Source organism: Schistocerca piceifrons, chromosome 1, assembly GCF_021461385.2.
Source record: "Schistocerca piceifrons isolate TAMUIC-IGC-003096 chromosome 1, iqSchPice1.1, whole genome shotgun sequence".
In the NCBI taxonomy this organism is placed as follows: Eukaryota; Metazoa; Arthropoda; class Insecta; order Orthoptera; family Acrididae; genus Schistocerca; species Schistocerca piceifrons.
Genome location: NC_060138.1, coordinates 648,163,107 through 648,187,189, shown reverse-complemented (window position 1 = coordinate 648,187,189; position 24,083 = coordinate 648,163,107). Strand labels below are relative to the sequence as shown.

At 39.6% G+C, this 24,083-nt stretch overlaps 1 protein-coding gene across 2 annotated transcripts; it reads left to right on the top strand.

Annotated features, from left to right (window-relative positions):
- The first annotated feature begins 489 nt into the window (after window positions 1-489).
- On the top strand, window positions 490-14,639 carry LOC124805243 (probable pterin-4-alpha-carbinolamine dehydratase). Of its 2 annotated transcripts, none has more exons than XM_047265757.1 (3): window positions 490-1,256; window positions 2,825-2,947; window positions 14,009-14,639. In XM_047265757.1, the coding sequence occupies exons 1-3, from the start codon at window positions 1,149-1,151 to the stop codon at window positions 14,189-14,191; spliced, it is 414 nt and encodes a 137-aa protein (XP_047121713.1). In that variant the 5' UTR covers window positions 490-1,148; the 3' UTR covers window positions 14,192-14,639. The 2 variants fall into 2 exon arrangements, with proteins under 2 accessions (XP_047121713.1, XP_047121720.1); XM_047265764.1 differs by lacking the exon at window positions 490-1,256 and adding an exon at window positions 1,483-1,673.
- Window positions 14,640-24,083: the final 9,444 nt, after the last annotated feature.

The following is a 24,083-nucleotide window of genomic DNA, read 5'->3' as shown; positions in this document are numbered from 1 at the left end:
ACACAGTACACACGGTCAAGCAAGCTTGCGCAAGCATGATTGTCATGCATGCAATAGCATGTGTGGGGGCCTTAGATACGAGATTTTCTGCCCACCACTATTCTGGGCCTTGAGCTTGTAGCGACGCTCCCGCGCACTAATTCAAGCTCGCCGGTGTGTGTGTGTGTGTGTGTGTATATATATATATATATATATATATATATATCAGTGCAGTGCTGTGCGATTGTAATTACTTTACACGACGTCAGTGTAGTTCCGCGCTCAGCCTCTAGAGGCGCTGTGTTTTCTACCTTTTATGTACGTTCTGTTTATTGTTATTATTCCTTGTTTTTTGAGTTAGTGAGTAGTTCCGTGCCTCCTGACTTGTGTGGACGAGTACTGTTTTCTCTCCTAACTACGGAAGTTTCCGAGGATTAAGGATCCTCTGTATAGGCCGGAAGCAAATTTTATAGCTCCGATCTGTCCATGCATGCCGGGCGTCGTCAGATACGCGCTCGCAATAAAGTTATTGTTGCTCAACTGTAGGTCTTCATTCTTCTGAATCACGTTAAGCAAAGGTCGGACAGCCACCAGTTTAGCTGAACCCGACAAGCTATTTATATTTTGATGTTCTGAGCTTTCCACTCCAATACAGAATATTCATTAATTTGTGTACGCACTTAAGTTAGAGTAATTTCAAATCAATAATTATGAGTTTAGATGTTATAATTACAATCTAGTAGGTACTCGTATAGCATACGTTTTGTAAATGAGAAGAGCAAGTAGAAAGTACCTCAGTTGTTACTCCTACTCAAGGATCGTTATATTACATGCTAACTGAGCTCCACTATCAGAGAATAGGTATCGGTAGTCATATGAAAGTTTGATTCTTGTGTAGAAGCCGCTTAACCAAAACATTAATAGTCGCATTTGGATCACCTTTAACTTCAATGATATACTTTTTTTCTAATTTAGGACGCACTGAACCAAGCTGCAGATCGACCTTCTCTACAGCGGTGAAGCTTAAATATTTGTTCAGTAGTAATTCCCTTAATTTTAGAAAACTAGACGGTACTTGTTAGCTGAAAATGGAAACATTTGGTAACGCTGAAGAACTATAAATACAATTACGGTACTTTCGTTTCGACGTTTCTCAATTATAGTACGTAATGATTTTTGGTGTGTGTACTGCCACCTGTCGGATCTCTAGGTCAGCTGTACCACTACAGTGCGTCAAGCAATCGAGCGTAGCGGCAAGTACAAGACATAAGAAAATGGTAAGTGTGATAAAGCAGTGCTACACGACAAAAAAGAGTATTAAAATATTATAATGTGGTTATGTTTCAGAAAGAAATAATCAATTCAAAAATGTGGTTGGAGAAAAGAGCAATTGTCATTTAGACGCTGTTGATGTAAAATTGGACATAATATACATACATATGTTACATTCGCTGGTAGTGGTGACGATATTATCTGCCAGTATATAAAACCATTAGGGCCTACATAAGATTTTTCGAGCTACTCGTATTCTGCATTTGAAACTGTAATTGCAGACACCCTTGAAACTGGAGAAAGTTGCTGTAGTTCAACAGATAACTTGATTTCGCAACGCGGTAAAAACAGTTACGCGTTGACGGAAGCGGCGCACATCGTTCATCGTATTGTAGTGTGTTCCTCACATTTCTGACAGAATGGTATGATCTGATCGTCGCTCACAGAGTGATTATCCTTATTTTATGTTAATGCGTACCTAATGAGTTGTGATATGCCTAAGTCGCTGCTGATACAAAATAGTGTGTGTTACTATCGAAAAATTATTCCTTCAGCAGTGTGGAGCTGGCGTGTGTGATGTTATAGTTGACTTGGTGAAATGAAACTTGTTTGTTGAAATCGTTGAGTAGTTGAATTGTAAATGGCATAAAGTAATTAATTCACCATTGTGATTGCTATTGAACAGTTGAAACTTGTAGAATTAATTCTAGTTTTGCATAGAGAATCGCACTGGTATCTACAGCAACAGTTAGGAAAAAATAAGTCGTGTCTGCACATAGTTCAATGCACTTACTGCTATCAACAATATAAATTGCCCTATTTACTAATTACAGGGTGCATTTGCATTCATTCATCCCCTGAGTGCAATTAATCCAGGCATGTAGAAGAACCTCCAGAGCTTGGGTTCTGATCCTGCATAACTGTTGCTATTAGAATTTAATGTGGTCAGGTGCCTATTCACTAGCTTCTTCAAAAGTCTGTTTATAAGTCATACTAGTGCTAAAGGGGAGAGAGAGAGAGAGAGAGAGAGAGAGAGAGAGAGAGAGAGAGAGAGAGAGAGAGAGAGAGAGAGAGAGAGAGTCTAGTAGAAAAGATTTCACTTTGATATGTGCTGTGGTTTAGCCTATGGTGTAATGTATGCAGCAGTATTAACTTACGTGTATACTTGAAATTACTTTTCTTGGCGACACAGTGAAATGTCTCAAACTGCTTACATGTGGGATGTAAAATTTACTTCTTTTTTGCCATTTTAATTTAGGTACACTATACTTTTTGTAATTACATCAGAAAAAAATTCTGTAGTAATCATGTATCCCACAATGGCTGGATGTAGGTGCTGGCCTATGTATTCTATGATCTCCAGAGACACTTCTGCCAGCTAGCTGTTACTGGAACCAAGTAAAATTTGTCGTGCTTCTAAGTGGCATTAATGTGGAGTGTGTCTCTCTCTCTCTCTCTCTCTCTCTCTCTCTCTCTCTCTCTCTCTGAGTTGTTATTTAGTACATAAGTAAAAGTTGTTTTATATTTTGCTGTGATCTTGGTTTTTGTAATATTATTTTATTATTATTCCCAGTCTGGCAAGCTGACTGAGGAGGAGCGAACACAAGTTCTCCAACCACTGTTGGAGAAAGGCTGGAAAGTTACAGAGAATCGAGATGCCATTGCTAAGGATTTTATATTTAACAATTTCAATGAGGTATGTGTGTGGTTTAATCGTAGTAAACTGAAGATCAACAGGAATATTCAATACTAGTCTTCAGCTTTGACCAGTAATGTAATATTAATGGCTGCTATGATGTCAGCTTTTGCTGAATATCTTCACAGTTTTGTTGTTAGTTGGCAAAACCAGTAAATTTGAAAGCAAAAAATATTATTTTAGTGACAGGCTTCTGTTTAGATTAGATTGTTTGAAAAAATTGCCACTGTTAATCATGTTATTGTCACAACATTTGTTGCGTGTTTGTTAGGTCACAGATTAAAGCTGTATCGAATATTCCTCCGAGTCAGATTTAGACATTTATTTTGTGTTTTAACATATGTTAAATCTCCAATGTTGGAATAGTCCTTATTTCTTTTTATTGTAAAAAAACAATACTATCAGATAAATTTTTTGTGAGGTATATGATATCTAATCCGTGAACTTGAGTATTTCTTGTTAACATTACAATTGTAGACATAAAGGTTCATTGGGCTATTAAGACCTTTGACTGAGATACAAAATTGGTGAGGCTTTCATGGAGCCGCGTTGAAGTATTGCATCTCGGCTTCTGTCTCAGGGTCTTCAGTGACAATTTTCCTGACATTTCACCAGCGAGCATGGTTGGGATTGTCATTTCACCTTCCATTGCTATGACGAACTGGAGTCAAGCCAGTGATCAGATAATGTGTGTACCTGTTGTGCCAAAGTCTGGGGCTTTTCCCTGGTCATAACTGCTGTGATTCTCCCTTGCTACCTGCACTGCTGCAGCATGGAAATCAATGATCTATTTACCATGAGGTTTTCTTATTTCTCATTGAGACTATTGTTAGGGTTGTGAATTTCTGTGGCTTCCCCAAACTGTCAAGCATGGTAGCTCTTACTCCACAGTGAGAACTTGTGTGTCAATGAATTTTGTTATGTGGTCAGTCTCACACAGTGCATTCTCTACCTAAACTGATTTCTCCACCTGTCCCAATCTGGAATGCCTCTTATGTTTGTTGACCCCAGGATTGACAGTTTGTCCAATCATACCAACATAGACTTTACCACATGGGAAAAACGGAAGCATCCGATCCCGCCCGTCTGCTTTGACCCATGACGTCACAAATATGGCGGAAACAAAAACAAACACACACACTTTCCACAAGAAGCCTAATGACACTAACGGGACAAGTGTGGGAAATGGGGTGTTTTGGGTGGGGGGGCAAACTAAATATAAACAAATTTAGACGCCTTGCGTAGCTACAACGTGTAAGTGAAGACAGCCATGCATGAATACCCACCCACCTCCCCAGGGGTCGTAACCCCTGCAACCCATATAAGATAAAGATGCTTCAGTAGCTGATTAGTGTTTTTTGTCTTTTTAAAAAAAAATCTCACGGGATAGAACGAACAGATCAGAAAAGTAAATAAAATAAGATAAAACAGAACTGGAGACAGCCACACTCAAACCAAACTCCGCGCCTTTATGATGTCACACACGACAACACCCTTACGTCACGGGTCAAAGCCGACGCGTGGGATCGGACGCTTCTGTCGACCCACCACATGTACGCGGTCATGATATATTCTTGACATTGCAATTGTGAGTGAATCCCTTTTGTCTTTTGCTGATCTTGATCTGAGATACTCTTGGCTCTTTTTTGGTTGTTTTTAAATACCATTCCTCCATATATGGCCAGTGCTGTCCATCTCGGGCATGTGTGGCAGAAAGGCTGTACCCACCATTTTTTCTTCAGGCAAGTCACATCAATGTGTGTTAGGTTTTTCGTAATACTTCTTACGTAATTGGTGGGGTACACATTGTAGGTGTTTCATCTCATGAATGAGATTTTCACTCTGCAGTGGAGTGTGCCCTGATATGAAACTTCCTGGCAAATTAAAACTGTGTGCTGGACCGAGACTTGAACTCGGGACCACAGGCAAAGTTCGAGTCTCGGTCTGGCACACAGTTTTAATTTGCCAGGAAGTTAGTTTAATCTCATGTCAGAAGTGCTGAAATTGGTGCAGGTATCAAGTGTGTCTGGTTTCAGTATACGCTGTGGCTCACATTCTCACCATTTCTCACAACCAGCAGAGGATAGAAAGAATAGCTGTTGGTCTTCTTCTATCACCACAGCAAAGGTGGTGTTGTACATGCACTACTCCTTAGATTAACCAGGTGCCAAGTCCAATGTTTCAAAATGCTCTGTGTAGAAATTGGTAACCACTGGACTAAGTGGACTACTCATACTGGCACCTTCCAGCTGTTCATATAAATTGGCATTACACATAAAGTAAATCGTGATAAGACATGCTTGAAAGACCTCTGTGATGTCCTATGAGACAATGGAACTGATTTGCTCCAGAGTCATTGAATGGGAATTTAGTAAACAAAGAAACTATAAAAAGTGACTTGAGACAGCTATTAGGAATCTGAATAATGACACGTTTGCTATCAGAAATTTATTTATTCTCTACCACTTTTTCATAGTGAACATTTTCACAAGAAGAAAAAAAGCTGTTCATTAGATTGATATGCAGTTCAACTTTCCATTGGATAAACTGAAAACTATCAATCATAAAATTTTATGGAACGACATATAATGGGCCATGATTTCAATACCAGCACAAAATTGACTTCACTTACATTGCATAGAAACTTTGTGTTGGTATCAAAATTGTGAGCATTGATTACAATGGTATTTTTCGAAATAACTATCTACCTACATCCCTATTCCTTTCTTATAGTACATCATTACAGATGCAGCTTTACACTGAACATTACTGTCTGCCACTCAGCTAACAGATCTGCTAAATCTCTGAATCTAGATATTCAGATAATTTGTGGAAATTGTGGGGTCAGTGATGTGTGTTTGAATTGCTTTGGGTTCCTGTTTTCTTCCTTATGTCAGACAGAGTTTGTTGTATACTTTCTTACTGAAGTATATAGCTTCACTCTAGATCTAAGACAAGGAGGCAAAGCTATTTTTGTGTCAAGTGTTGTGACGGTGAATCAGTTAGAATGAGTAAAGTTACTGGGAAATGGGTGTAAGAATTCCAGGATCCATAAAAAGACGTCCTTCCAGGGGGCCGCCACTCTTTGGTTGGTGGGTGCTTCGGTACCACAGGGCCCAGCCTTTGCAGCATTTTTTCCCTTCCGTGCTGCATGTCTATCCTCTTCCTATTCTTTTTACCCTCCCCTGGGAAACATGTCTGGGGTGTTATTGGGAATGTTCTGCATTCTGTCGCTAACATGTGAACAGACTCACCTTTGTTTTTTGCTCACTTTTCCTTTCTTTGTTTCCCTTCACCTCTCATTCCTCAGCTTCGGCGTTTGAGGATCCTCCGACGTGTAACAGATGACTGGGTAATGCGTAATTCCCAGCCCTGGGTCAACAGGTAGGGTTCGCACGTATCCCCTGGTACAGGCCAGACCCAGGGAGGTGTGATTGCCTGAGCTGTAACCTTCTCAAATTGCCAATTAGTCCCTCCATCAGGTGTTCTGGAGGTGTGACCTGAGGTATGAACAATCACCTAAGGCGGGTCGCCTCCTTGTGGAGGGGGCCCCCAGCTGGAAGGAGTGCGCCATCGGAGATGCTGGCAATCATGGGGGATTTCCTTGTGATGAGTCAATCATCTTCCCATTCAATACCTACAAAACGTAAACTCAATGAAGCTAATGACTCAAAGACCCTTCCCACTGCACCATGGTTCCTTGTGGTCTCACGTACTGAAGACTGTCAGTCCTTCACCACGGTAAATCTTTTTATTATTCAGAAGGGTGTAGATGCAATTCCTGGTCCTGTGAAATCCTGCACTTGTTTACGGAATGGCCCTTTGATTTTGAAGACCACTTCTGACTCTCAAGCACAACAACTGCTTGCTGCCTTGCTTCTCCACAGTTACCCTGTTCATGTTGAGGCCTATAGAACTTTGAATTCTTCCCATGGTGTAATTTACACCAGGCTGCTAGACAGTCTAACCGAGGCTGAAAGATGATCTTACATCTCTGATCAGGGTGTCATTGCTGTCCATCGTGTAACGAAAAAGGTAGATTCCTCCTTAGTGCCCACCCGCACTCTCTCTTTCTCACCAGAGAGTTGCTTCTGTCAGAGCTCAAAGCAGGCTATGAAATTATCACCGTCCAGCCATACAGTCCGAACCTAGTTCTGTTCTTGTTACCCTCGCTCCATGGAGGACATGGCCATGCAGACATGCGACCTCCAATTCAGCTCTGAGGTTGTGAAGTCGCTTAGTGTCAAGGTAGCATCGCCATCCCCACCGTCCAGCTGTGCAACAAGCCATCAAATTCTCGCCTCAAGGGCCAAAACCACCAGCTACACAACCTGTAGGCCAGAAAGGACAGAAGGAGTACTCCCGTGAAGACTTACTCCGTCCCTCCAGCCAAACAACACCCGAGTCTTCATCTGGCCAGAAAGGCTCGAAGAAGTCCACCAAAGGCAAATGGTCTTCTCCTTTGCCAACTCGAAGATCCTCTTCAATGGTGTCAGCACGTGATACCTTAGCTCGGCCAGCCTCCATGTTACCGGAGTGCACCAACAACCGTTTTTCGGCATTGGATTCCACAGACTGACTGCACAAGCATGCTGATGCTTTTGTGGATCCCATGGAGCAGGATCCTCTTGCTTTTGTGCCCTGTAGTAGCGCCTCTTCCCCAAGTGTCACTCGGCAGCCGCTGAGGTGACACCCCTACATCTCTTCCTCATTGTGACTCTCCTTCAATGCAACATTCCCGGCCTTCAGTCCCACAAAGAGAATTTATGGCTGCTTTTAGCTTCACAGCATCTCCTTGTACTCTGCCTTCAGGAAACGAAATTGCGCCCTCATGACCAATTTGAGCTTTCACATTTGTATGGAAGTGAAACGTGGACGATAAATAGTTTAGACAAGAAGAGAATACAAGCTTTCGAAATGTGGTGCTACAGAAGAATGCTGAAGATTAGATGGGTAGATCATATAACTAATGAGGTGGTTTTGAATAGAATTGGGGAGAAGAGAAATTTGTGGCACGACTTGACCAGAAGAAGGGATCAGTTGGTAGGACACATCCTGAGGCATCAAGGAATCACCAATTTAGTATTGGAGGGCAGCATGGACGGTAAAAATCGTAGAGGGAGACCAAGAGATGAATACACCAAGCAGATTCAGAAGGATGTAGGTTGCAGTAGGTATTGGGAGATGAAACAGCTTGCACAGGATGGGGTAGCATGGAGAGCTGCATCAAACCAGTCTCTGGACTGAAGACGACAACAACAACAACATTTCTTACCAATACATTTTGACCTTCCCCCTGAGGTTGGCATTCCCTCTCATGGTGGCATCATGCTGCTCATACAGGATGACATTCATAGTTAACTCATCTCCCTGACTACCAATCTTCAAGCTGTTGCAGTTCACCTTTTCCTTCCCCACCTGTCTTTTTCCCTCTGTACCATATATGTAACCTCCATCATTTGCTGTCACCAGGGCAGACTTCCTTCAACTTATTGCCAGGTACATCCCTCATATTTGCTACTCAGTGACTTTAATGCACATCATCCTCTTTGGGGTTCTTCCAGGACCTATCAGAGAGGTGCCCTTTTGGCTGACCTCCTTAACCAACTTAACATCTTCTGCCTTAACACTGGAGCACCCACTTTCCTTTCTGACTCCTTGCACACCTATTCCCATTTGGACCTATGCTTCTGCATTGCCCAGCTTGCCCATCGTCTTGAGTGGCCCATACTTCCTGACACCTACTCAAGCGACCATTTCCCGTGTGCTGTCCATTTGCTTACCCCTACCCCGTCCTCGTGCACGTCTAAATGGCAGATTACTAAGGCTAACTAGCAGCTTTACTCCTCCCTGGCTACCTTTGAAGAACAATATTTTGCCAGTTGGGATGACCAGTGGAATATCTCGCAAACATTATCCTTACTGCTGCAGAACATCCCATCCCCCGCACTTTCTCTCTACCACATCGTGTCCCAGTCCCTTGGTGGACTGAGGCATGCCATGATGCAATTCGCACATGTAGATGTGCTCTCAGCTTTTTTAACCACCACCCTATGTTGGCAAACTGCATTCATTATAAACAGATGTGTGCAAAGTGTTGTTGCATTCTTCAGGATAGCAAAAGAGCGAGCTGTATTTCATTCACTAGTTATTTTAACAGTTCCACACCTTCCTCTGCCGTGTAGGCCAACCTCCGACCATTCTCTGGAACCAAGATCCATTCCCCAATTTCCAGCCAGACAGTCGCTGGTGATGTCTTCGTGGACCCTGTTGCTATCTCCAACACCTTGGGCTGCCATTTTGCAGAAGTTCCGAGCTCTTCCCATTATAACCCTGCCTTCCTCCATCGGAAACGAGCAAAGGTGGCTCAGATGGTACCCTTCTCTTCTCTGAATCATGAATGCTACAATGCCACCTTTACTATGAGGGATCTAGATCATGCTCTCAGTTCATCCCTATCCTCTGCCTCAGGGCTAGATGCCATCAACATTCAGATGTTGCAGCGCCTTTCTCTTGCGGGCAAGCACTTTCTGCTTAACACGTACAACTGCATCTGGGCAGAGGGCACATTTCCTGGATGTTGGCGTGAAGCCACCATCTTAAGCACGGTAAGGACAAAAACCTTCCTTGTAGGTACCGCCCCATCTCTTTTTACCAGCTGAATTTGCAAGGTGATGGAACATATGATTCATGCCCGGCCAGTGTGGTGGCTCGAATCTTGCCATTTACTAAATAATGCACAGTGTGGATTTCGAGCACGGTTTTCTGCAGTTTGCCATCTCGTTAATTTGTCCACCCATGTCATGAACGTTTTCTGCAGAAATCCCAGACTGTGGCCGTGTTTTTCGATTTGGAGAGATCCTACGACACCTGCTGGAAATTTGGTATCCTCCGTACTCTCTACACTTGGGAATTTTGTGAGTGCCTACCCTGTTATCTTCGGGCATTTTTACAAAACCGAGTTATCAAGGGGGTGTGTGTGTGTGTGTGTGTGTGTGTGTGTGTGTGTGTGTGTGTGTGTGTGTGTGTGTGTGTGTGTGTGTGTGTGTGTGGGGGGGGGGGGGGGGGGGTCTACCTTGTCAGACACACACCTTTACCCAGGAAAATGGTGTGCCTCTGGGTTCCGTCCTGAGTTCATCCTCTTTGCTATTGCCATTAACCTTATAATGGCCTGTCTCCCGCCAGGCATCTCCGGCTCTCTTTTTGTTGATGATTTTGCCATCTATTGCATTTCTCCATGGACCTGTCTCACTGAGCGGCGACTTCAGTGCTGTCTTGATCATCTTTACTCCTGGAGCATCGACAATGGCTTTCGCTTTTCCACTGACAAAACCATCTGTATTAATTTCTAGTGGCAAATGGTTTCTCCCACCATCTCTACATCTGTTGCCCTTCCATTCATTGAAACTATGAAATTTCTGGGGCTCATGCTTGATAGGAAATACTCTTGGTCCTCCTATGTGTCTTACCTGGCAGCTCACTGTACGTGGCCCCTCAATCTTGTGTGTGTCCTCAATGGTACTTCCTGGGTTGCTGATCAAACCACCCTCCTCCGTTTGTACCAGACCCTTATCCATTCGAAACTCAACTATAGGTGCTTTGCTTATGCGTCTGCCTGCCCGTCACTCTTACACAGTCTCAAAACTATCCACTGTCATGCCTTTTACACCAGCCTGGTTTTGAGTCTGTATGCTGAAGCTGCTGAACTACCACTTTCCTACTTCCATGATTTTCTCCTCAGCAGGTATGCATGATGTTTGTCTGCCATGTGTGGCCACCCCTCCTATGCCTCCTTCTTTGATGATTCCTTTGATCATCAGTATGGGGCTCGTCCCTCTTCTGTTACCTCCTGGAGTCTGCTTTTGCCACTTGCTATGGTGGCTTAACTTCACACTACCTGCAACTTTCCCAGTGGATGTGAACCCTTCACCAACTTGGCTTCGTGAAGTGGCCCACGTTAACCTTGGCCTTCATTTGCTTCCTAAAGACACTACTCCAACCTCGGTCTATCTCCTCCAGTTTCACGACCTTCGCATGGAACTTCGCGATAGTAACTTTGTATACACTGATGGCTCTCGGACTGACTGTGGGGTCGGGTGTGCATTTGTCATGAGCACCTGTGTTTCTTGATAATGGCTTCCAGCACACTCCTCATTATTTACAGCTGAGCTCTTCGCCTTGTATCAGGCCACAGAGTGCATCTGGCAACACAGCCTTTCCAATTGTGTCCTGTGCTCAGACTCACTCGGTGCCCTTCAAAGCTGTGTATACTGTAACTGCTCTTCCCTTAGTGCAGCGAGTCAAGGAAAACTGACTCTTGCTCACTCTTGGTGGGTCCCTGGTCATGTCGGTCTGCCAGGAAACGAGGCTACTGACGCTGCTGCCAAGGGTGCAGTCCTCATACCTCAGTCCATAAGTACCTATATTCCCTCCGATGATCTCTGCGTCGCCGTCTGTCAGGTGGTGTCCCTTTGGCATTGCCAATGGTCCTCCCTTCACGGGAATAAGCTTCGGCCTATTAAGCCCCTCCCATCTTCTTGGACAACCTCCTCTCAGCCCTCCCACCGGGAGGAGATTATTTTAACTTGGCTGCATATTGGGCACTGCCTTTTTAGCCGTCATCATTTGCTAAGTGGCACTACCCCACCACTTTGTACACATCGCGCCCAAATTTTAACTGTCTGCCACTTCCTGCGGGAATGCCCTTTTTTAAACCATTTACGTTCCAGCTTGGGTCTGCAGTCTGATTTATCAGCCATTTTAGCGAATGACGCACGGGCTGTCGACCGCAGTTTACTTTTTATCCACCGAAGCAATATGGCGAAGGCCATTTAATTTTTAGTTTTGGACCTCAATTCCTGTCTGGTGTTTTTTAGCCCTTTTTCCACATACCTGTTTTTAGCTGTCTCCTATTCTGTCCATTGGGGCTGACATATAGTTGTTTAACTCCTATCTGTGTTCGTGTTCCATAGTTTTGACTTGGGTGCGTATGGCCTCAATTGTTTTTTACACCCTAAAGCAAAACAAAAACAAAATAAAAAGACGTGTGCAAAACATACACATTCTTGAATCATATTCCATAGATCCCACCAAGAAGAAGAAGAAGAAGAAGAAGAAGAAGAAGAAGAAGAAACATGAAGGACTGTGTAACTGGCCAAATTATACATTAACAGGAACAAATGAAAAATACAAATTTACTCTGTAGACTGTACTAACAGTCAACTATTACTATATTGCTTAGTGCTATTTTTCCTTATGCCAGCTAAATTTAGCCTAGTAAATAAAAAGTTCTATAAATTTCTTTTATTTTCTATTGGTAGAATAATAATCACTTCTTACATCTGATTGTCTTTCAAAGAAAATAATTGCACGCAACCATAAAAAATGGTTAGAACTAAAATACATTAGTATTTGCCATGCAACTTTAAAGTGACCATCACTACTTTCCTTGCAGCAAAGAGGAATTTTCAGTCATCAATTTCAAATAAAGAGATAAGTTGCAAATTTGTAGCTAATGTGGTGTGTGTTTAATTTTCCTTTCAGTTGATAGTGTTTCCCAGTTCCTTGCTCCTTGTTAGGTGGGCACTATTTAATACCTTTCCACTAGAGGAGGGCCAATGTACATTCATTCTGAACCACAGACAAGTTTTTGTGTTTTGCATTGTGATTGCACAAATTGAAACCCAGTTGAAACTGATTTCTATCACCAGCAAGTTACTGTAAGAAATCAAACATCTTTAAAAAAAAGTCTGCAAAATGTGTGATTATTTACTTCACATAATATTCTTATAGCTTTCTTTATTTACTTTAGGTACACCATCTCAGACTAATGTGTTTTTCACAACTTTCAATAATATCTCTTGAATTTAGCAGTATACTGTGGGAGGAGATTGAAAAATAGATTAAAAAGTAATAAATGACCTAGCTGACATTAGGCTTAGAATTATCCTCTAGGTCATGCTGGGTGAGTTGTGCTGGCATGTCAGTTGCCAAGTTCCATAAGGCACCTCAGGCCACACATTTCAATAAATTTTTGAACAAGTCATTATGATAGCAAATATTTTGAAATGAACCTGATTTGTTTGGTATATCATCTTCGAGTGGGGATCGTGTGGCTATAATGAACTAAGTTAAACCAGCCTAAGTTTGAGTACAAAATCAGTGATCACACATGAATGATATTTGTGAAATTTAGGGTTTTAAAATGATCTTAACATAGGATTTTGAGACTATGCCCATGTTGATATGTACAATTTGTGAGTTCGTTCTTTTGTCTTTGACAGCATTACAGCCAGCCATGTTTTGAACTTGCATACTTTATTTGCCATAAGTAATAATCCTTTCATATTAAGGCACTCAGTATTTCTTGAAATTTCATTTACAGTGCCATTCATTGGGGGGGAAAAAATCACTTCATCATTAGAATATCAAGAGCTTTATGTGATGAAAAAGTGTAAGATATATCACTGAACTATTTTAATGTGTTCAATGAAGTGATAGGGACACTATATTTGAATTTGATAGGAATAGCATTCAAATGCACTTCTGGCCACCCAGGTTTTGATTTTTTTGTGTGTCTGTATCACCTAAAGAAAAAAGTCACCTTGTCGGTGGGATGTTAAATCTAATGTTCATTCTTATCATTACTTCTTGGTTATCAATCCCGTATAGATTTGCTGAATTCAGATGTATTTACCTGTAGCTTTTCCGGATTATTTTGTACATTGCTAGTGCCTGAAGAAGAAATTTTTCATTCTAGAAACAAAAGATATGTTGTCTCTTTTCGAATGTTCAGAAATCAGTTGAATTTTTCTGTGAATACTCCTCCTCCTCCTCCTCCTCCTTTTGTCAACCATTTTTCCTACTGTCACATAGTTGTGGAGAAAATATAAAACATTGATTTTACCCCAAAATTAATTCTGAGTAAAATATGGTTTTTCGTAGATAGATGTAACAACATTATTTCATATCTCCCGTGTCATCTTCTTAGTCCGTACACCTTTCCACCTGATATTGTTGTCCTGTTTTTTGTTATATAATCTTTCATAATCTGTCATACAGGCATTTGGTTTCATGACTCGTGTTGCACTCTTGGCAGAGAAGATGGATCATCATCCTGAATGGTTTAATGTCTACAATAAAGTAAAAGTCACACTGGCATCTCACGACGTTAATGGTGTGAGCCATCGTGATATAAAAATGGCAGACTTCATGGAGAAAGTAGCTGGTACAGTGAAGTCGTAGGCAATGTCTTACTGAAGCTGCATCTATAGAATATGAAATCTTCATGCTTTTTAATAAACAACTATAAATAAATGTTCTTTTCTGCTTATGTCTTTCTTTGCTATTAATGTGGACAGTTCCAAATAGATCAAAAAATTATTTAACCAACAAAGGTGGTTAAGATAGGCCTTTATTGTTTACCAGCTCTTTAATTTAAATTACTCATAAACTGTATTACACGAGACATGCCATATGAAGTGAGCAAACTCTTCCACTTTAGTGTGTATTGTCAAAGAATGAGCATAGTTTTTAGTTTTATGTTGTGTTATTGTGTTGTTCAGTACAAAAAAAGAGAAAAAGTGAAGTAAAACCTTGTTAAACATTTACTTTGTGCTTTATATGTGGTTATAAATGTTGCATTTGTAAGTAAAAAGAGTAAAAAAATAAATACACTCTTGTTGGTTGCTAAGTGCCAGTTTGTTGGTACCGAAAATGAGAATCACATTAACAAACTGTTTACTTTTCCGCTGTGTCGTTTAAGGTTCAGCTGATACATCATATCTTTATGATAACCCTTGACCAGTCTTTGGTATGTGAGGTTCAAGGAGACACACATCATGTGATTTGTGTTACACAATTCGATAAGCAGTTATACAAATATGAATCCAATTCCCTGCCTTGGATATACCAGATCTGTCTACATTAACCTGATCTACATTTTGTTGATGTAAAACACTTAATTATATTGTAGAAAAGGTTTAACATTAGTAATACTAAAAAAATCATTATTTTCACATGATTACTATTGGTAGTAAATTTCTATAACAGAAGTATAACTACTTTTTTACCTTTTACTTTGATGTCTACATGAACCCTAAGATAAATTATGTTGAATTTTAAAACTTCTATTATCAGAATGTTCTTGAAAGCCTGAAAATATTTTTATGGTGACTCCTTTTTTGTTGTAACGGATTGTTTTGCTGGCTGTTCTAATTATGACACAAGAAGTTGCAAGATGCTTGATGTCTTTTTACTTAAACAGGCAGCTGCTTGGCTCATTGTCAGGATACAAAATATAATATTGGTTAATAGAATCAGCCATTGTAAATATATTTATTTGTTTATTTATTCATTTATTCAGGGATCCTGTCACAATGATATAAGATTTATCATAATACAGTGAAAACAAATAGTTGAAACTTTATGTACATACAGAACATAAAAGTATGTTTTTATTAGAATCAGATAGTTGGTTAGCCATAGCCTTGATGAAGGAACATCCTGGCAGTTGCCTGAAGTGATTTATGAAAAGCACAGAAAACTTAAATGAGGGTGGCCAGACAAAGCAAATTCCATCCTCCCAAATATGGGATGAGTGTCTTACCAGTTGCACTGCCTCACCTATATGGTCCATGTTGCCCATTGTTCTTTGATTTGCACAGTTTTCTCCAGGTAACTTTTAATATAAAACAGTTTTGCACTTCAATCCTGCACACACTAAAGATGCCTGCTGACGACCCATGGACCATGAACATGTTACTATGCCCCTTGTACTAACTCCAGTCTGTTCAGAAAACTGACTTCAGGCCCATATATGTGTAACTATGCTCCATGCATGTCTGTGCCCCCCACCCCACCCCTTTCAAGCTACCTGAAAAACTGAGTCAGCAACTCTCCATGATGAATGAGACATCGAACTCAGGAGAATAAGACATTACTATCATGCGTAATAGCTCGATACGATTTTCTTATAAAAGCTTAAATCGTGGTCGTGTATTGTAATGTGATAGGGTGTTGGTTTCCCATTTTTGTATTAATCACTATGTTGTGAGACCTCTAAGTAATCTCTAATTGTTCAGTATACATTACTTATGAACGTTTTAGCTGCCCTTTTAAACATATCTTTTAGTAATCTTTTTGTCTCCATGTGTAGCTTCTCATACAATTTTTTGGGGGAGAAGGGGGTGCAAAGTCCAAACTGGCTCTTCTTTCATGATTATGTGTAAAAGTATTAGTGAAGTACTTAGTAATGTTCTCCCCATTATGCACAACATATTGGTAGATGTACTCACTTGCAGTAAGGATTGACAATCAATATTCATCCTTTACAGCTTTGTGTTTGTTGCATAGTCTGTAGATTTATCATCTATGCTTAATGCAATGTAGTTGTCTTCCCTGTTTATGCTGAAGTGTGTACCATTTGTTTTCTTTGTGTTCAATGTTAATCTATTACAATTGCCCAGCTGTAAATGCAATTTGCTTTCTCTAATAGGTGGTCTGGTATCTCATCAGTGACGGTGGCCTTGCTTCATCAGTAAAGAGAACTTTTTATCCAAGTGTTGCTGTGTTTCAGAGGTCATGGATACACATTAAGAACAGAATTGGACCCAATATACTAATTTGAGGAACATCTGTTGCTTATATGTTTATTGTCTGACAAGAGTTACTCAGAATTTATCTACAGACATGTAACCTATCATGCCTTTTGCACACTGCTTTCCAGATAAGACTAGAACCACTCTTTTGCTATTCCTCTTACACCTAGTACTTCTAGCTTGTTTAGTAGTATTTTGTGGTCAAGTGTCAAAAGCCTTGGACAAGTCTGAGAATATGCCAATAACAATCAACCCCTTGTCGAAAGCTTAAAGTACCATTTCATATGTAGCACACTGAAAAATAACAAGCATTAAAAATTATGTTTGTGAGGAGGTTGTATGAATGCAGTCCCCGTAAAGAGTTGCGACCCAACTTTAAGTAGTCATTATTTTTTCCCAAGATTAATTTCCTCCAAGTCAGTAACATTTTTGAATATAATGGGGAGAGACTATTTTGCTCTTGACTCAAATGAGAATTGTGTGTTAGCTTCCCTACAAAATTGATAATCACTTGTGCTTTTTAGCGATATCTGGTTTTGAACCTACTTTTTTTCACCATCAGACCTCAAAAAAATATTGTTTGGAAAACTTTGGAAGCATTGGATCTTGTTTAGAGAATCGTTCTCTTACTTTGTAAACTGTTACCAAAAGAAACTTAATGAAAAGAAATCAAATCCTTATTTCATTTTAAATCTTATTTATGATGAAAATCATACGATGCTTTCGCACTTTTGGTGCCACAGCAAGATTTGGCTTGTGGATATAGATATCAGCAACAACTGATACTGAAAAACAAATTGGAAAAAAAGTCAGTCCCAGGCAGAAGTCATATACTCAAGCATATATGAAGTTAATGTAGCTTTTTCCCTGCTTGTGGTGCATGGTGGCTGTGTAACACCTCTAATTTTAGAACCAATGGCTCTTACTATTTGTAACCAATTAAGGATGTGCTCAGTGCTACATTTTAAAGTGTCGTCGAAGCCATAAATGATATTTTCTTAATGAGGGGAGTAGCTTACAATTGGTTCGCCTCCTACTTTAAGAACAGAAAGCAGAAGGTAATCCTCCGCAATATTGAGAGTGGTAATGATGTTCAGTCCCAATGGGGCACTGTTAAATGGGGCGTTCCCCAAGGGTCGGTGCTGGGGCCACTGCTGTTCCTTATTTATGTAAATGATATGCCTTCTAGTATTACAGGTGATTCAAAAATATTTCTGTTTGCTGATGACACCACCTTGGTAGTGAAGGGTCTTGTGTGTAATATTGAAACATTATCAAATAATGTAGTTCATGAAGTAAGTTCATGGCTTGTGGAAAATAATTTGATGCTAAATCACAGTAAGACTCAGTTTTTACAGTTTCTAACCCACAATTCAACAAGAACTGACATTTTAATCAGACAGAATGGGCATGTTATAAGCGAGACGGAACAGTTCAAGTTCCTAGGCGTACGGATAGATAGTAAGCTGTTGTGGAAAGCCCATGTTCAGGATCTTGTTCAGAAACTAAATGCCGCTTTATTTACCATTAGAACAGTATCTGAAATAAGTGACATTTCAACACGAAAAGTAGTATACTTCGCATATTTTCATACGCTTATGTCATATGGTATTATTTTTTGGGGTAATTCTTCTGATTCAAAAAGGGTATTTTTGGCTCAAACGGGCTGTTCGAGCTATGTATGGTGTAAGTTCGAAAACCTCTTGTCGACCCCTATTCAATAGTCTGGGAATTTTGACATTGCCCTCACAGTATGTATTTTCTTTAATGTCGTTTGTTGTTAGCAATATTAGCTTATTCCCAAGAGTTAGCAGCTTTCACTCAGTTAATACTAGGCAGAAATCAAATCTGCATGTGGAATGCACTTCCTTGACTCTTGTGCAGAAAGGAGTGCAGTGTTCTGCTGCATCCATTTTCAATAAGCTACCACAAGAACTCAAAAATCTTAGCAGTAGCCCAAACACTTTTAAGTCTAAACTGAAGAGTTTCCTCATGGCTCACTCCTTCTATTCTGTCGAGGAGCTCCTGGAAGAGATAAAAAATTAAGCAAATTCCAGTGTTACATTCTTGATTTTCTTTATTTAAACTAACGACTTGTTTCATTTTATCTGTTTCTACAATCGTGTTATAATTTCATGTATTGACTCGTTCCATGACCATGGAGACTTCTCCTAAATGTGGTCCCACGGAACAATAAATAAATAAATAAATAAATAAAATTCCTGTTGTCTGCTTATAGTTTTTTTTTTAGTATAAGCTTATTTTGGCATTATTGCTATTTTTTAGTACAACCTGAAATCATTATACATAGTATAGAGGTCATGACTTAGGTCATAGTTTACATTGAACATATATGAAGGTATACTTACATTAAGTTGTTTCTGGTGTCTGTGCATACTGCATCTGTCTTGTCACTATTTCTTGCTGTTTTATATTATGAACATTTATGGATTTAGCAGTTGGTCAAATTAACCCTGCCAAATCTTATGAAAAATACTTAAGAGTTCATAAGGTAAGACTGCAAGAAAATGTGGACCAGACACAGATACAGATACAGTACGTACATACATTATGAACAACTTAAGTATACCTTTGTATATGTTCTGTGTATACTACTGTCTAACAGATGACATCTATACTATGTGTATAAAATGGCAATAATGCCAAAATAACATAGTACGAAAGAATAATGAACCCTAAGCAGCTAACAGGAATAAACTATTTGTTAAAATGCCATATTGTAACCAATAATACACTGCCTCACAGCGTGGGAATTATTGACATTAAGGATATATTTTTGTGCAAACAATTTGTTACTGTTGCATTTTCCTCAGGGGATGGAATGTTACTGATCTGGTTACAGATGATGTTACTCAATATCACCTTAAACCCTGTCTCTTGCTGAAAACTGTTTTGAGATTTAACTAAATCAAGCAATAATGGATGCAACACTATTGATTAGAGATTCACTAGTTTGCATGTTTATTCTGTTTGCCAGCAGTTTGTTGGTGAGAATTTAGTTAGTAACATGTATTGATAATTACCCTCGTCAACCAAGTCAGTGACATACATGGGAATCAAACAGTGGCAGACTAATCCATTGATCGGCTTTTAACAAGTTCTTTAGTAGCATCTCTCTTCACTATACTTTCCCACAGCACTGATTGACTGTTCAGCTGAGTTCACAAATGAAAAATATATACATATATTTACTCAAAGATGTTTGTGAGCTAGTGGATACACACACAACCATCCTCAAAAACAAAGGTTCACCAAAAAATACACAACACAGTGGAAGATTATTACACACCGATGTTGGAGTATTCATAACTAATTCCAGACTTAAGAGATGAGTGACAGAGAAATGTTGGCAGGTGCGAAACTGAGTGCAGCCTTTTTACAAATAGATGTTATCATGCTGTTTCCTGGCACAGACTTACTGTGATAAAGAAATTGCATGTTGTTAACAAGAGAAACGACATGGAGATGTTGCTTGAATGAATTCTGCTCATGGACACTGACATTAAGAAGTTGATCAGTTGGTAGGTAAGTACAGACTCATTACACATAGGAGCTGACACTGGCATATAGATGATAGATGTTGATTGACTGATTTCTACCTTCTGGCTGAGGATTCATTGTATTCAGGGGATATATAAAGAGGGGTGTGTGAGTATTTTATGAAATCGGTAACTGTATTATAATTTACAATAATGTAAAAGTCAAACTAGTAGGAATGCCATTCTAGTGGCTCACATAGTACTTTAACTGTGTATTAGATATTTATAAAGGTATTAAATTTCATAGTATCATATGAACGACTGATATTTACTTAGTCAATGACTTCCTGGAGAAAGCAAACTAGTTACTGAAAAGTTTGAAATTAATACTATCCACTGAGTTAGACTTTGTGAATAAACAGTTACTAGCTTGTCATTTTGATGATTACCTTCTAATGGAAAACTTTAGTTATCAGTTTCTCTTAATGAACAAGGTTTCAAAAAAAAAAACTAAATATACCATCAGAATCAGGAGAATATAAATTATAATGGGACTAAGATGATTATATAAAATACCTCATGAATAGTAATTGAGGAATTTGCGTACACATAGTATATGCCTTACACGTGCCAGTGGAACTGACAGATAAGAAGAAAAAAAAATGGTAATTTTGAGAAGTCAAATGGTAGCAGATGGAGTAATTCAATCTTGGTGTGTTTCAAAGAGGTGTTCATTACCATTTGGAGGTAAAGTGGTATCTTTAAGGTGTTGGTGTTTCATACCAATTCTTTACTGACAAAGTTCTATTCTAAGATTAATTTCTACAATTATATGATGTCTCTTAGAGGAAGCATTTAATGTATGACTACCGTGAGGTCATCAACAGACACTGTTGAGCCTCACACAAGACACCATGTACGTGCCAGCAGGCCCAAGCTTCATTATGTTTAGTACAGTCCACTTTGGCTGGTGTGTTTGTAATACAATCACTCACATGTGACTTCCTGATGAAATATATACTGTGGATGAACAAGGCCTGTAAATGCAATCTTGGGTAGGTAGTTTAACCTGTGTCGTCGTTGCTTCTAACATCCTACTTGCTGTAGATACCTTGCAGTACTATGCATTAATTTGTGTTTCTTGTTTACATCAATGTACAGGAAATCTGGTAGAATACCTTTTTCAACATTCTCTGGGAACCAAAAAAGGTTATCACAATCTCACGGTCCGTATCAGGAAATATAAAAGGCAACTGCCTGACTGTTACACAATATAAGGGTGACAGAGATAGAAAAGAGAAAAAGAAATGCCAGGAGTATTACTTGAAGATTTCTGGATCTTGTGCAAGATGTGAAACTTCGAAATGAATGAGCAGAAAATCACATTCTGTAAAAGCTGGAATAAATGGCTCTTCCCATCATATTCAGATGCATTGATTGCTAAATACCTTTCTACCTGCATCCTCAATTCTACTCAATAAAGTATAGATTGTATATGTGATCATTTTGTTTTTAGTTTATCTGTCATTTGTGGGGATGCTGTCTTAATCAGTGGCACGGCCAACCACTTGTCCTGTTCTCATGGCTACCTGTCCTACCCTCAGAAAGCATGTTATGTACACAATGGTGTTGTTTTTTGTCCTATTGATTTGCATTGTATTATATTGACAAATCCTTTATCATTGTGAGGTGATCATTGAATGATTAAAAATAAATAGTCATTATTTATTGCATTAATAGGCCTTTAACCCTAGAACGGTCAGGCTGGGTCTGTGAGACCCACTGGTTTTTGTTTCACTGAATTTATATTTTTATAGTTGCTGATTTGACTCGAGCGCCCTGCTACCTTCCTGAAACATCCGAGAGAAAGCATTATTGTTGTGAATAAGGTTTTTCTTTGTTTAGTCATTGTTTGGCAGTCTTTCAAAAAGTGCACGGGTCTGTCAGACCCAGCCCGACCGTTTATGTAACTAATTTCTGCCAATGCAACCCCATTTTTATTTTGGTGTATCATTGAGTAACTAGTTATTTTGTGAACTATGTGATGTCCTAACACCGAATTATCATTGTCAGTAGTCTGCAGTATAACATGGCAAGAGAAAGTCTTTCTTACAGCGAAATTTGCAGAGTTTTGTATGATGATCAGACTGAAGCAGAAGATTCTGATGCAGATCCAGACTTCGAAATAAACAGTTATTATAACAGCAATAGTGAAATAAGTGGTGATGAAGAGGAATATGTTCAGTCATCTGCCAACAACGATGCATCTGCTATTGCTGATTCGAGTACAGCTCCTCTAACTGGCTCAGGTACGTCACCTATACGCTATTACAAAGGAAGGAATGAAGCAATTAAATGGCGAAAAATGTGTTTCCCACAAAGCGTTCGAACAAGACGTCACAACATAATTACAATGCATTTGCCTGGAAGTATTCGAGCTGTGATGGATGTACACTTGACAGCAAAAAAAGTGGGTCACTGCCGAATATAACCAACATAACGTAGATGTGTTGCAGGTCCTCTAAACACCAAAACCCCGTGGGGTACAGTCGTTTGACTACACACAATGGGAAGTGGAAGAGACTACGAGAGACCAAAGGTCTGTGTGTCAACTAATATCATCAAACAAAACATATTAGAAAACACGTTCTTAGCGATGAGACACCCCATAACACTCAAACTAACCTTAATTACAAGTGACTTTCCAAAAGTTCTGAGAAAACGGATTATTTTACATATATCGTACAGTAATCCTTAGTCATAATTTAAATACTTGAGATAATATATGGAGTTACAAAGTTGTACGGCAACTGGAAAAAAATTTTCGCTCTCGAAAAGGTTTTCCATCCACGTGCTGAACGTCGCTCAACGGCAAGAGGCTCTGGAAACTGGATATTGGATGAACCACTAAAAAAACATGCGATTAACGGCAACAAGCACTCTACGGAAATCTCAACATTAACAGCGAATCACTAGTAATATCATTGTTCTCGTACCACATCAACAGCTAGGTGTACATAAATTTGAACTTTAAATGACATGAGCAACATGGTCATTCTGGACCAGGATTCAAACCCAGCACCTATAGCCATTGCTAACTAAGCTAAGCTTTGTTTGTGCCTAATTGAGACCTGATCACTAGGCATAAAGAGACGTGAAGTATAGACGTTCACACAAGTATCAGGTATCAATTCAGATCCTGAAAATAAATGACGAAAATGTTTGTAATGAACTGGGAATCCTTTCATAAGTTACCTTCCTGGGAACTACCCCCAACGACGTTTAATATGGTGTCATTCACAAGGAACAAGGTATGCTCATGTTTAAAATTGAAATGCCATCATGTAAAGCTTGTGACAGGGATGCGAACCCAGCATCTAATCGGGTTGTTAACGAAGGACGTAAAATCAGAAGTTAAATATCAAATGTTTTCACACATAGCGAGATGTCGGAACCTTAAATGATGATAGAATTGTTTTTGCCTGACAGGGATTTGAACCCAGCATCTAGCGCCGTCGTTTTCTAGTCAGGAACAGACGATGAATAGCTATTGTCACCAGTAGCGAGATGTGTGCATGTTAGCTAGACATCAGGCGACGAAAAGTTCTGTGCTGAATGGAATTCAAACCCCGCATACGTGGCCAGGAAGACACTTTAACTATCAAATTCTTTTCCAATAATAGCTAGGAGTGGCATGTTTGTACTTTCAATGATGTGATGGAAAATACTCTGCTGGCTAGAAGTTGAATCCACAACATATCATCGTTGGTGATCACAACGTCAAACCCAAATCCGTTTTCGCTAGTAGGATGGAGAGAAATGTTTGAACTTGAAAAGATGTAAGGAAACGTTTGATCTTGTAATGTTGTGATAAAAAGCTCATCATCTGGCTGTGAGTTGAAACGAACACGTTACAGCTGACAACGCACGACAAGCTGTTGAAAATGCAACTATTTTTCACTAGTAGTTCAGAGTGCACATGCTAGGGCTTGAAATGAAATAATGAATATTTTGTTCTGATCAGGATTTTAAAACAGA